General features: G+C 41.0%; 1 protein-coding gene across 6 annotated transcripts in view; it reads left to right on the top strand.

The window, feature by feature from the left end:
• The first annotated feature begins 784 nt into the window (after positions 1-784).
• SREK1 (splicing regulatory glutamic acid and lysine rich protein 1) overlaps positions 785-12,783 on the top strand; it is a 42,645-nt gene continuing 30,646 nt past the window's right edge. For 3 of the 6 annotated variants that reach the window (XM_075488481.1, XM_075488482.1, XM_075488483.1), the window contains exon 1: positions 11,853-11,986. Coding sequence is in view for 3 of the 6 variants with exons in the window: in XM_075488480.1 (XP_075344595.1) it covers positions 1,036-1,196; positions 11,853-11,986 (295 nt within the window). In the remaining 3 variants the exon portion in view is untranslated. Of the gene's footprint in view, positions 1,197-11,852; positions 11,987-12,783 lie in introns of those variants that run through there. The other 3 variants (XM_075488480.1, XM_075488479.1, XM_075488478.1) reach the window with 3 other exon arrangements.

The following is a 12,783-nucleotide window of genomic DNA, read 5'->3' on the forward strand; positions in this document are numbered from 1 at the left end:
AAGAAAGAGAACTGTAACTGTAACTCCAGGTAAAATCAATTTAATTGGGATAGATTCCCAGTCAAGTTGTAACAAAACCATTAACAACTTATTCCATTACAACCCCTTCCTGTTTAAATGTAGTCAGCGTGTTTTCAAGGGTTTATTCCCTAAGATAATTAAACCGCCTCTTATTGAACTTGGCTACCAAAAGAGCATTTAAATGGCAAATCTGTTTTTTCTTCCGTTTGCTGTGGGCATATTTTAACTTGCTGGCAGAGCGTTCAGAGGATTTCATGCCAAATCAATGGACCCAACCTTGTCCTATTCCAGGTGGGGTTTTGTACCTAGACTCGTTGGCACTCCGGCTTTAAACTGAGAATCCTGTCGCTCTGCTGAAGAAGGGAACCCGTTAGCGAGGTGTCCGGGCCGCGTTCGCGCGGGGACGGCCCAGCGGCGCTCACAGCCTCACCGTCCCCACGCACGACGGAGCCATCTCAGCGCCCCGGGCAGGGGCTGCGTGCGGCGCCCGGGCCGCCGCCCTCGCCCCTTCCGCTACGCGGGCGCCGGGGCTGCTCCTTCCCGCGGCCCCGCGCAGGGCCTGCGGCCCGGTCCCCCGGCAGCCCGCGCCCGGGACAGCTGGCGCGTGCGTGAAGGGAGGCCGGGGGGACGCGGCCGTTAACAGCCGGGCCGCGCGCGCGGCCCGGCGCCCCCTTCTAGGCAGGGCCGAGGCCCCGCGCTCGTCCCGCCCTGGCAACAGCGGCCCGGCCGGCGCTTTGGGAAGCGAGGATCCTCCCGCGGCGGCCGAGCCGGGCCGGCGGCCGCCGGAAACCGGAAGCCGGTCTGCGCGGGGCGGGGGCGCCCGCTCCCCGGGAGCCGCAGGGGGCCAACGGCTGCCCGCCCAGAAACTCCTCCAGCGAGCAGTCGAGTCCGCCGCTAGAGCGCCCGCACGTTAGGACGCTCTGGCAGGCGCCGCGCGCTCCTCTCTGTCGTCAGGTCCGCCTCTCCGGCTGCGTGTGGCACCGCCGCGAGCGGAGCGGTCGTGCAGGCTCCGCCATGATGAACAGCGGAGGGATCGGGGTGCCGCTGGGCTTCCCCTTGGGCCCCACGTCTGTCATCCAGGTCACGAACCTGTCCTCGGCAGTGACCAGTGAGCAGATGCGGACTCTCTTCGGCTTCCTGGGAGATATCGAGGAGCTGCGCCTCTATCCCCCGGAGTAAGTGGGCCCTGCGCCGTCCCCCGGAGCGATAGAGACTTGGGAGGAGGAAGAGGCCTAGAGGGGCTGGGAGGGTGGAGGGCAGGGAAGAGGCAGAAGGCCCTACGTGCCATCTTGAGTGTGGGCACCAGAGCCTCCCGCTCGGGGAGGGGGTCACGTGGTCCCACCCCTTTGTATGGCAGGAGCGGTAGGGGAAAGGCGCTTCTCCCGCACTTAAGATGGCGGCCCCGGCCCGGAGGAGGGAGCAGCCGCCGCGTCTCCGGAGCGGCGGGTTTTGTGTTCTCGTGGCGGCGGCCGGGGCTGCGGCCGCCCGTGGGGGGGTGCCGGCACTGAGTCGCCGCCAAGGGCCTGGCGAGAAGCGTGCTGCCAGGCTGCCCCGGACCGCTTCCCCGGCGCAACTCTCCTTCCCCCCTTTTCCTGAAAACCCGCTTTCTGTGGTCCACCATTTCTCGTCGCTCGGACTGAGTGGAGGGTGGTCGGGCGAGAGAGACCCGGGCCTGACCTCCGCCCGGCTGGCTGCCAGGCCGCGCTGTCCGGGCGGTGCGTGCCGGCAGGACCAACTCTTTTCTTTTTTTCTTTTTTTTTTTTTTGTTTTTTTGTTCGAAGGGCTCTGTTCTCCGAGACAGGCCCGCTCGAACAGAAGCCAAAATAGCTGTTCACAGAGGGACGGAACCTGCTCTGCCTTGTGCTTCAGAAATGCCCCTGATAAGACGTGCGCTGTAAATGAAAGTTAATAACGGACATTACACGTTTCTGTAAATGGTAGCTGTTCTCATTATGTCCACTGCATGCGAGGGATGCACTCAGATAGGAGATACTGAGGTTTGCAAAATAGCAATATTGTTTCTCCCAAGCAGATGATGATCAACAGGACAGGGGAGGAAAATAAATATTTTTTTCTTAACGCATCTGTTGTACTAGGAACTGAATGACAGACGTGTCCTTTCAAACCATTTATCTTTTTTCTTATGAAAGTTAAATATAAAGAGCAGAAAGGGGAGGGAGTAATTCATATCCAGGTACTTTAATTTTAATACAAAGAAGATATTCAGACGAATAAAATTTAATTTTTAAAACTAAATAGCAAAAAAGTTGGTATTCATTTTTATATGTTACTACATTACATTTGAGTAGGTTTGAATGAGGACCATTCAGAAAAATTAAATATGATTTAATATGTATGTAAAGTGTATGCAATAAGCATCCATTCATGTACAGATATGCTTAAAACAGCCTTACTGAGTTTGAAACACTGTTTAATAGATTTATGGTGATTTTTATCCAGTTTTCTGGAGTTTTACTTTGGACTTGTTCCACACTTGCTTCTTAATACACTTGAGTTTTCTCCTGACAGAATATATTTTTTTGTTATAGCTGTTGCTCCTATTTTTTACTAAGTTATATAACAGATTTTAAGGCAAATAGATACTTTCTTGACATTCGTATGCAAATAATGTTTGTGCCTATGTATAAAATTTTGCCAGTGTGTATATATACACATAAAATATTAAAATCCAGTACCATAGTAGGGTTTGACTTGGAAATTTCAAGGTTATAATGCTGTAAATATCAGTTCTAAAAGATTCATTTAGTTTTCAGAGAGAAGATGCAGGATTGTGATTACTTATTTTACTCTTGGTTTTATTTACAGTTTTTATGCATAACTTCTAGAAATACAGATTTCCTTGCCTAATAGTTATGGACATTTGACCTGACTTTCAAATTATTACCTTGGAAAAAAATTAAGTATTTACTTTAATGCCCTTCATGTGAAACAAAAAAAGGTATGCTTCCTGTTGACTCTCTAAAAATATATTTGAATAATTATTATGATAAATTCAGAACATAGTGTTTCATTGACGAGTGCATGGGAAGCAGAGGTGTCCCAAGCAAAAAGATGCTACAATAGATGTCTGCAATTTATTAAAATTATTTTCTGCTACTGTTTTTTCCTTAAGTGTTTAACGATTTAAGGCCTAGATTTTAAAAAAAGGAAAATTTACTTTTTACAATAGAATCAACATCAGGCAAAAAATCAGGTCATTTCCATCTTAGCTTTAAAAACAGTTCTGTAAGAAATCCAAACTTCCAATATATTCTAGAGCATGAATTTTGTTACCTTCATGGGACAGCAGAAACTCACTTTTCAGTCCAGTTTCTAGATGAAAAACGTAATTCAGTAAGTTGAATTAGTGAACTACAGGTCTCATGGATATTGACTACTGAATGACAAATATTAATATACTCTTTTTAATTTATTTCACTCTGAGGAATCGGAGGAAGGTGACGTAGTAGCTTTCACTCATCAGAGAGTATTTGTGTTACCTAAGTTAAGTAAAAGCTTTCTCTGAGATTGGGACTGCATTTGCTAGCCTTTGTACAGAAATACATAGTTAAAAAAATAAAGCCAACAATTCTTGTTTCAAGAACAATATATGGTGTAATATTAAAAGGAGTATTATCCTAACTTTTAAAATAGATTAAGCAATGAGGTGAAATAAAGTTACATGTTGCATTGTGGAGAATTGCAACCTCTTTTCTCTTTAATTGTGTATTGCAAACATTCAGCTTACACACAAAATATTTTTACTTAGTCAAGCATGCGTTTGCAGAGCAGAGTGAAGTTGTGTTCTCTTCTGTATGGATAATTTCATGTATATAAAAAAAAGGACATTCATGTTAAGGAATTTACTGTAATATTTGTAATTCCATTGCCTTTGCTGGGCATGTTTATTTCTAATGGATGTGAACTTCCAGTTCTGTTGATAATGCACAACAGTAAACGGAATATATATACAGATGTATGTATATGTACATGCATACATACACTTTATAAAGCATATAAACTCCCTTTTCTCCATGATCTTTCCAAAAAAAGGTATAAATTACCCCTCACCTCTTCCAAGTCAGTCATGTCTGTCAGCCTTCTACTTTCTCCATTAATCTGCTAAAGTCTAATCCATAAAATCTGATTGTATTAAATACTAAAATTTTTTAATAACAAAACTACTTTTTTTTAATTGAAAGGAAATAGAATCATAGAATATCTTGAGCTGGAAGGGACCCATAAAGGTAGACCTCGCAGGACTTACCTACCTTAGGGAGACCTCGCAGGACTGCCTAAAACTAAACCATATGACCAAGAGCGTTGTCCAGATACTCCTTGAGCTCTGACAGGCTTGGTGCTGTGACCACTTCCCTGGGGAGCCTGTTCCAGTGACTGACCACCCTCTCGGTAAAGAACCTTTTCCTAATGCCCATTCTGAACTTCCCCTGATGCAGCTTCATTCCATCTCCTCGTGTCCTATCGCTGGTCACCAGAGAGGAGATCAGCACCTCCCCCTCCGCTGCCCCCCGTGAGGAAGTTGTAGGCTGTGATGAGGTCACTCCTCAGCCTTCTCTTCTCCAAGTTGAGCAAACCAAGTGACCTCAGCTGCTCCTCCTAAGTCTTGTCCTCAAGACCTTTCACCATCTTGGTCGCCCTCCTCTGGACACACTCTAATAGTCTGATGTCCTCCTTATATTGAGGCGCCCAGAACTGCACACAGCACTCGAGGTGGGGCTGCACCAGTGCAGTGTAGAGTGGGACAGTCACCTCCCTCGACCAGCCGGCTATGCTGTGCTTGATGTACCCCAGGACACAGCTGGCCCTTTTGGCTGCCGGGGCACACCGTTCCCTCATATTCACCTTGCCATCAACCCAAACCCCCAGATCTCTTTCTGTGGGGCTGCTCTCCAGCCTCTCCTCCCCCAGATTGTACATATAACAGGATTACCCCATCCTAGGTGCAGAATCCGGCACTTGCTCTTGTCAAGTTTCATACGGTTGGTGATTGCCCAGCTCTCTAGTCTATCCAGATCTCTCTGTAAGGTCTCTCTACCCTTGAGAGAGTCCACAGCTCCCAGAGTTTAGAATCATCAGCAAACTTACTTAAAGTACCTTTGATTCCTGCATCCAGATAATTTATAAAAACATTTAAGAGCATTGGCCCTAAAATTGAGCCCTGGGGAACCCCACTGCTGACTGGCCGCCAGCCTGATGTAACCCCATTTACTAAAACTCTTTGAGCCCGACCTATCAGGCAATTGCTCACCCAACATATTATAGACTTGTCTAGCTGTGTGCTGGACATTCTGTCCAGACAGTACCAAAAGCTTTGCTAAGATCCATCAAAACCACATCTACTGGCTTCCCTTGGTCAACTAGATGGGTGACCTTGTCATAAAAGGAAATTAAGTTAGTTAAGCAGGGCTTTCCCCTCGTGAACCCATGGTGGCTATGACCAGTGACTGCATTGCCTTTCAAGTGTTTTTCAATAACTCCCAGAATAACCTTCTCCATAATTTTACCAAGACACTGCGGCAAGGCTGACAGGCCTGTAAAATTGCCAGGGTCTTCCTTCTTACCCTTCTTGAAAACTGGGACAACATTTGCCAGCTTCCAGTTGACTGAGACTTCTCCAGCCTCCCAAGACTGTTGAAAAATGATGGAGAGAGGTTCCCATGATAACATTGGCCAGCTCTTTCAGTACTCTGGGATGAATCCCATTGGGCCCCATAGACTTACGCGCATCCAGCTGGAACAGCAAGTCTCGAACAAGTCTCATTCTGGTATTTGTGCATTAACTTGGTCGAGGACATGGACCATTTTGGAGCATTGCTCTTGACAATTTAATTACTTTTTGAAATATTTTTTCCCATTCCTGGAAAATGCACCTTTGTGTGCTAGCTTTAGAATTTTTTTTCCTAATCCTCTGATATTTTGCTCTGTCAGAGCAATCCAAGAGGATTGTAGGGGTGGTGAATTTGATCAGGTGATCATTTCCACCTTATAGGAAATTCTTTTGATGGCACTGTTCCACTGTAATTCATTGTGCAACACCCTACCACTGACCTGAATGAAAAAAGAGAAGATTATTGACTTAATAGGGAGTGAGCATGGTGTCTCTGGCACCTATAGGTTTTGTGCTTCAGTGATTTTAGAGCAAAGTACAGTGCTATGCTATAGTTGTCTAAACTAGAATTATTAGAGAGAAGAGTTCCTTTTTACCCATTTTCTACATTTTTCCTGTCATTAACATGTACCTCGGTTTTATAGCATGCAGCAGAGAATTTCCTTAAAAAACTAAAAGGAAGTCTCAACTGCCGAATATAATTACTTACAGATTATATGAAATAGAAAGCATGTTAATGTTAGTTTACTAAAGTTCTTGTAAGCTTGCAAAATGTGGAGAGGAAGAGAGAAACCACCTCAGTTTTTTAGTGCATTAAATAAAATGCAGGCTCTTTAAGGTGACTCCTCACTATTCCCAGCAACCTTCCTGAACCCAGTGACTTTTCCCAGCAATTAATATCCTAAGCCCCTGGTTTTAAAGTAGCAGTTTCTATTAGCATCCTTTATTTTATATCTCAAATTGATTCAGAGGACGTTTTTTATGATTGTTGGGTTAAATCATGCTAAGGCTAGTTCTCTGTGGGGAGGTTTCAGTCTTGTATATTGGAGGCTTTCACACTTTATGAAGATGGCAGTAAATGCTACTTTATTGTTACTCTTATGTTCCAAAGAGGCCTATGTGAACTGTGAGTAGTCCACCTTCAGATTCAGTGTTGAGGACATTGGAAACTCTTGGCACTGAAGAAGTTTTTTCCATACGGTCATCATCCCATTTTTAGCTACTTGTTAGTGAGACTTCATTGGCACTGAAAGCAATGTTTCTTTTAATTGAAAAATGGTTAACATGAATCATCTTTCAGTGGGTCAGAGATGCTTGTTACTGGTGGCTGTTGTTTGTATTTCCTTATTTTCTTACAAGAAAAATTCAATTTTGACTTAATTGTACAACTGTATACTGTTGGGCTCTCTGGAAGGCTTTCCATTGAAACTTTAATCTAAAAATTGAAAGCACCTACTTGTGGATCTTGAATAACATTGTTATCCCACAAGATCAGTAAAGAAATGTAAGTTATGTGGAGGTAGGAAAAGGGTTGTTTCTTTTTTTTTTTTTAATCCACTCATTTCACTCTTAATTTGTATTTGATAATCAGGTCTTAAAGAGACCAGCAGAGTTTATCTTTTGTCATGCTGTATGTCTGCTGTATTGGTTTAACCTTGTTGGTCACTGGTGTCAAACATTTGCACAAAAACTTAGACTTCATGAGACTTTTTTAACCCTTTCCTTGTAAGACCTGTCTTTTAAACACTGCCATAGGTGGCTTTCAGTGCTCGAAGACCCCTTTTATTCCACTTCATTACCAAGCCTTTTGGTCATCTCTTCTTCCCTGTCCCACAAACAGAGCTTTAGCCTGAGAAGAAGGATATTCAGAGACGCTTTGAGAATTTGCTTTTTCTTTTTCCAACCAACTTTATATAAAAGATGCTCAGGAATGAAAGTAAGGGATGATTGTAAAATCCTTTCAGAAAATATGATTTCTATGTTTCTTAATTTATTTCTTAAATTTACTCATATGTGTAGTATTTTCCCTTTGACTTACATCTTGAGGAAAGCAGGATGACTGAATTGCAGGTTTCTGATTTTAGCAAATGAGTTCTGGTTTCTTCCTGAAGCTAAGGACTTAAAGATTGTAAAGAAAAGTTATAGGTGTCTATGAAAATGACTTGGAAAATTATGGTTAGGTAGGATAAAAAAGGCAACAAGAATAGAAAATAATACTATGACTGCAGCCTGTGTAAGAGAATTAGTTTATGTACCAGGAGTTATTACTCCATGTGGTTTTGCCACTTATGTGTGGAAGAGGGTGGCTTTAGTGGGGCTTCGCTGTCAGCTATAGTGATATTTTGTCACCAAGTCTGAGGAAAAACTCCTGAAGTTTTGAATACCTGTGTAAGGTCCTGATTTGGTCAGAGGTCTGAATTCCCATGTTGGGAGTAGGGAGTTGCTGTCACTGTTTAACATGAGCTTCTCAGTTTGCTATTTGCAAAACTTCCAGTGCTTACTGAGTTTTCTCAAGTGGGAATACACAGCAGCCATTAAGGAGGCAGGAAGGAGGCCTCCTGCAAGCATGCATGTGCAAAAAGGTCTCTGAGAAACCACACTTGCATGATGATGCCGACATTGGAGTCTGCAAGGGCATGAGAGGGTACTGTCTTCCCTGCTCTGTAGAATATTCCCTGAAACTTTTGTCTCTTTGTTGTGTGTTGCTTTTAACAGCCTAAAGTTACTTATATTTAAATTTACAAAATGTGTTGTTCAAGACAGTGTTAATTTGGTACCTTTCTGTTGGCTGTTTAAATAGACTTTTGTGAGAAGATGAAGTATGGCTTCTTTTTCTCACAGTTCTGAACAAGACCAAGACCAGTTTTTATAGATCACTTGCAGTTTGCAGTATAGTTGAAATCTGAAGCTGGTTTGCAGAGTGTGACAGGTCTTTTACCTTGGGTATGTACCGCAGTATGCCAACCACTCATACAGCTTAGAGTTGGTTTTTGGCTTACTAGGAGACCAGTGACATCTGTAATCAGGTTCTGAGTCTTAGTCATGCTTTTGTGTTACTCTTTTCACGAAGTTGAAGTCTGTGTTTCATAGAAGCCTTCAAAATTACATTTGTAGTTATAAGCTTTCAAATGTGGCTGTAAGGCTTTTTGAACAGTTAAATACTGAAAAGCTTTATTGAGCAACAATTGGGTTTTTGCAGAATGAGTTGTTTGAAAGCAGGGAGGCACAATATGTCTCCATTAGGTGTTGAAAGCCCTGCTGTATAATACTGTTTGCTTCTGGATGGTCTGGAGTGGTCTTGGAGGCTAGAACACAAAAGTGTTTCTTAGGCATTGTTACATCTTGCACTGACTGCAGTGTAGATGAGGCCTTTGAGTTAAAACACACAGCCTTATTTAAATGTGATCTGCACAATTATTCCATAATATCTTATTTTGATAAGTTATTAATTTCTGTTTTCTCCTCCACCACCACCCCCCTGAGAAAATCAGACCCTTAGAGGAATGTTTTGTAGCCTTTTATTTGATTTTTCACTGTAGCTTTCTGAATAGGTCATTCTTATGAAATGTTTTTCGTTGGTTGTTACTCTGTTGGGAGATGGGTGTTACTGTCTCTCTACAGAGGAAAACAAAAATGGCAGAAATGTCTGAATACTATTTAGATATTTGTTTCCTTTTTGAGTTTTCTTGCTTTCCTAAAGTAACTGGATTATAGTAACCTTGAATCAGAGATGTGGGAGTTGCTTTTTTGCATCGGTGCTTTGTAACCCTAGGAAGAAGACTATGACTCTACCTCAGTTCAGCCTCAGGAAAGGTTAGCAGAAAAAAATGGAACAAAAGGAATTCAAACAGAATAGGACTTTTCTGTTTTAAGAAGGACTTCTTAAGAAGCCTGCTGGGGAGGTTTAGGAGGCCCAGTTTGTAAAAGGAAAGGACTCAATCACTGTGAAACCTTTTAGAATTTTAGATCTTTTGGATCTTAATAATCTCCCTTGATGTAGATGCATCATTGATGTGTTTCAGCAGAGGTGGTCTCCTTATGGAGAATTTCTCCTCTGTAACCTTCAGAAAATACTTTGTACCAAGACTTCTTTTTAGAGCCTTGTTTGCAGCAGTGTTCTGATGTTAATATTTTTTAACATACTTTCCACATAACTTTTGTGATTGAAATCCAGGAAATACGTGGGGGAGAATATTATAAAAAATACACTTGTCAGAACTGGCTCTATATAGATGTTGAAATGTATAAGGATTATTTATAATCCTTATAAATGGGGCCTGGAACTGCCTGGAATGGAATTATGTTCTTGAGTTATCAATGAAAACAACAAAGGAAGAAAACCAGGAGATGTTAGAAGTCTTCAACAGTCTGGACCACAGAATTTTCAGTGGAGGCTTCAGCCATTTGGGTTGTAACACTGACATGTGTATTTAAAACCAAATAAACAAACCCTAAACAAGAACAACAAAAAAACCAAAACACCCTCTCCTCCCAGCCACCACACCCAGACCCCCTTCCACCCTCCCCCCAACAAACCAAAACAAACAAAAAAACCCTGTGGTCATAAAAAAAAATCTTTGCAATTAGTGAAGCCTGGTTTTTCAGAATATGGAAGATTAAAAGTTGTATGCAAACGTTTCTGCTGAGTACTGAGAAAGTCATAGCTCGCTGTCACCTCTGATGTTGGAAACTGTTCTGAATCAAGACCTTACAGGTGGCTCAGAAGCCATTGTATACAATTATTTCCTTCCTGAATGTGGAAACTTGAAACTGTGAAAACATTGGCCACTACAAACAAAATAAATGGGCAGAAGAAATGTAGTCATCTTGCAATGTTTTTCTAAATTGCGTAAGGTTCACTTTCCTATTTATGTCTCTCCCACTCCCTGTTTATTTTTGCCTTCTCGGTGTATCTGTTTTCACAGAATTTTCCATTATAAGTGTTTCTGAATGCCATTCTGAAGTTGGCCAGCTGTCTAGATATTTTACCTACGTGTTACCTTTCTGGTAACCAGAAACATACCAGTCTGCCTGCCTCAGACCAAGTTCTTGGTTCATTTATGCAATTAATCTGATGAAATAATGTGTCTAAAACTTTAGAGCTTGTATTTAAATATTAAAGACTAATTAATTCCATACAACAATTTTGGGATTACCTGCTTGGAATTTGAGGGACTACAAGATGGCTTGGGCTAAACTTGAACTGCTCATACTTACAGAAAGTTGACAAGTGTTTCTGTTTCATTTGGGGGAGGGTCAGGATGAAACAGTTTATGCATCATATTTTCCATGAGTTACTGCTTTGCTAGAAGACAGATGGTCTTTTCAAATGGAAATTGCTTATGTTCCAGCAATATCCTATTGCCTTCTCTCTTTGAAGATTTCACCTGTACTTCCTTCATATGAAGAAATAAACTGCCTGTATGAAGGTTACAAACCTTGACTAGGGAATACGTTTTTAAAACAAACTTCTTTGGTTTTGATCAAGATTACAATGTTTATGTGTTGTGCTTTCTGACATCTCTGTTGGTGTACTTTCTAAATTACAAATTTTCTTCCTTCTTCTAGCCGAATAGTGAATTCCTCCTACCTCCTCCAGTGTTATCCCATACTACACTATGCCAAACTAAGGCAGATGATAAAAAGGATTTTTGTTACATTAGTGAACTGAGACCTAACATTTGAAAGAACTCTCAAGAACTGCTTTTATCTTGATAAGAATTAATTAAACTGCTTTCATGAAGACCTAAGAAAGAGTATCGGTTATTATGGGCTAATATCTGAAGGTCACACTGAAAAATGACTGGGCTTGTTGTTTGACTTCCCTAAACAAGGACTATTTGGAGGAAAAAAGATAAACTATAAATTATTGACTTGACAAATGTGTCAAGTAAATATGCTACTTAAAATAGTAATTTGGAATGTACTGGTCAATGTTGTTTAGCAAGATTATAAAAGAAAATTAGCCTTGTTAATTTGGGATTTTGACTTCCATAAGTTTCCATTAAAAAGGAGGAGGTGCTATGCTATGCTTTTTTCAGTGACATAGTAAGTAGGCAAATTAGTAAATTTCTATACTCTTGCCTTTTGGCTAACTTTTCCAGGAAGTCTAAAACCTATTTTTTTATAAAGGAGTAATAGTTAAAATACATGCATACAATTATTTAATGTGACTAATTTTTTTTTTCCTTTTATCTTGCAGCAACGCACCTCTTGCTTTTTCCTCCAAAGTATGTTATATTAAGTTTCGTGAAGCATCGAGTGTTGGTGTGGCCCAGCATCTAACTAACACGGTTTTTATTGACAGAGCTTTGATAGTTGTGCCCTGCGCAGAAGGTTGGTATTTTAGACATTTTTCTGTAACGTTGGTCTTTGTCGTGTCTGCTAATTGTTTTAAGCTTTCCATGTAAGGAGGTGGTGCTCTGTTGTTATTTTATTTTATTTTATTGCTTTTTGAAAGAAACTCTTGATACAAAATTCAAAATTGAATGAAGAAACCCAATTATATAGATTTAATTGAAATTCAGCATTAGAAAAAAGGTAGTTGATTTAAATTAGGATAATTCAATTCTCCATAGTTATTACATATTTTGAGGGAAAAGAAGGTAAAATAATTCCCTTCAATATGGTTTGTGTTGGCAAGCTTATTCTCACACAGATTTCTCACTGAAGTCAATGGAGCACTGAAAAAATTAGGCAATTTCCTGGCACCAATAACATTGCAGTTTGGATCTTAATGTCTCACCTTTGCAGTGGTGGAGTTTTTTGTGGTTGTTTTCTTTTTTAAGATACTGATAATTTTTTCATTTTTTTAGACTGAATCCCAATTTTGTCTTGTAGACAATGTGATATATGCCTTTGGCCATTTTAGATTAATCTAATCTAAAATAGTTAGCATTCATGGTGATAATTACTGTTTGAATATGAATCTTTACCTGCTAGTTTAATACAAAAAATTCAATTTTCCTTTCTTGTTACTGTGGAAAATATTACTTTGTGTGCCACAAAAAGGCTTTCTTATATATACTGGTACTCCTTTTTGGTTTTAGATATCTCTTTTAAAATACAATGATCTGTACAGAATGCTTCAAGTGTACAATATTTTTAAAACTCTTTATCAAATAAAATGCTTG

Source organism: Mycteria americana, chromosome Z, assembly GCF_035582795.1.
Source record: "Mycteria americana isolate JAX WOST 10 ecotype Jacksonville Zoo and Gardens chromosome Z, USCA_MyAme_1.0, whole genome shotgun sequence".
Classification (NCBI taxonomy): Eukaryota; Metazoa; Chordata; class Aves; order Ciconiiformes; family Ciconiidae; genus Mycteria; species Mycteria americana.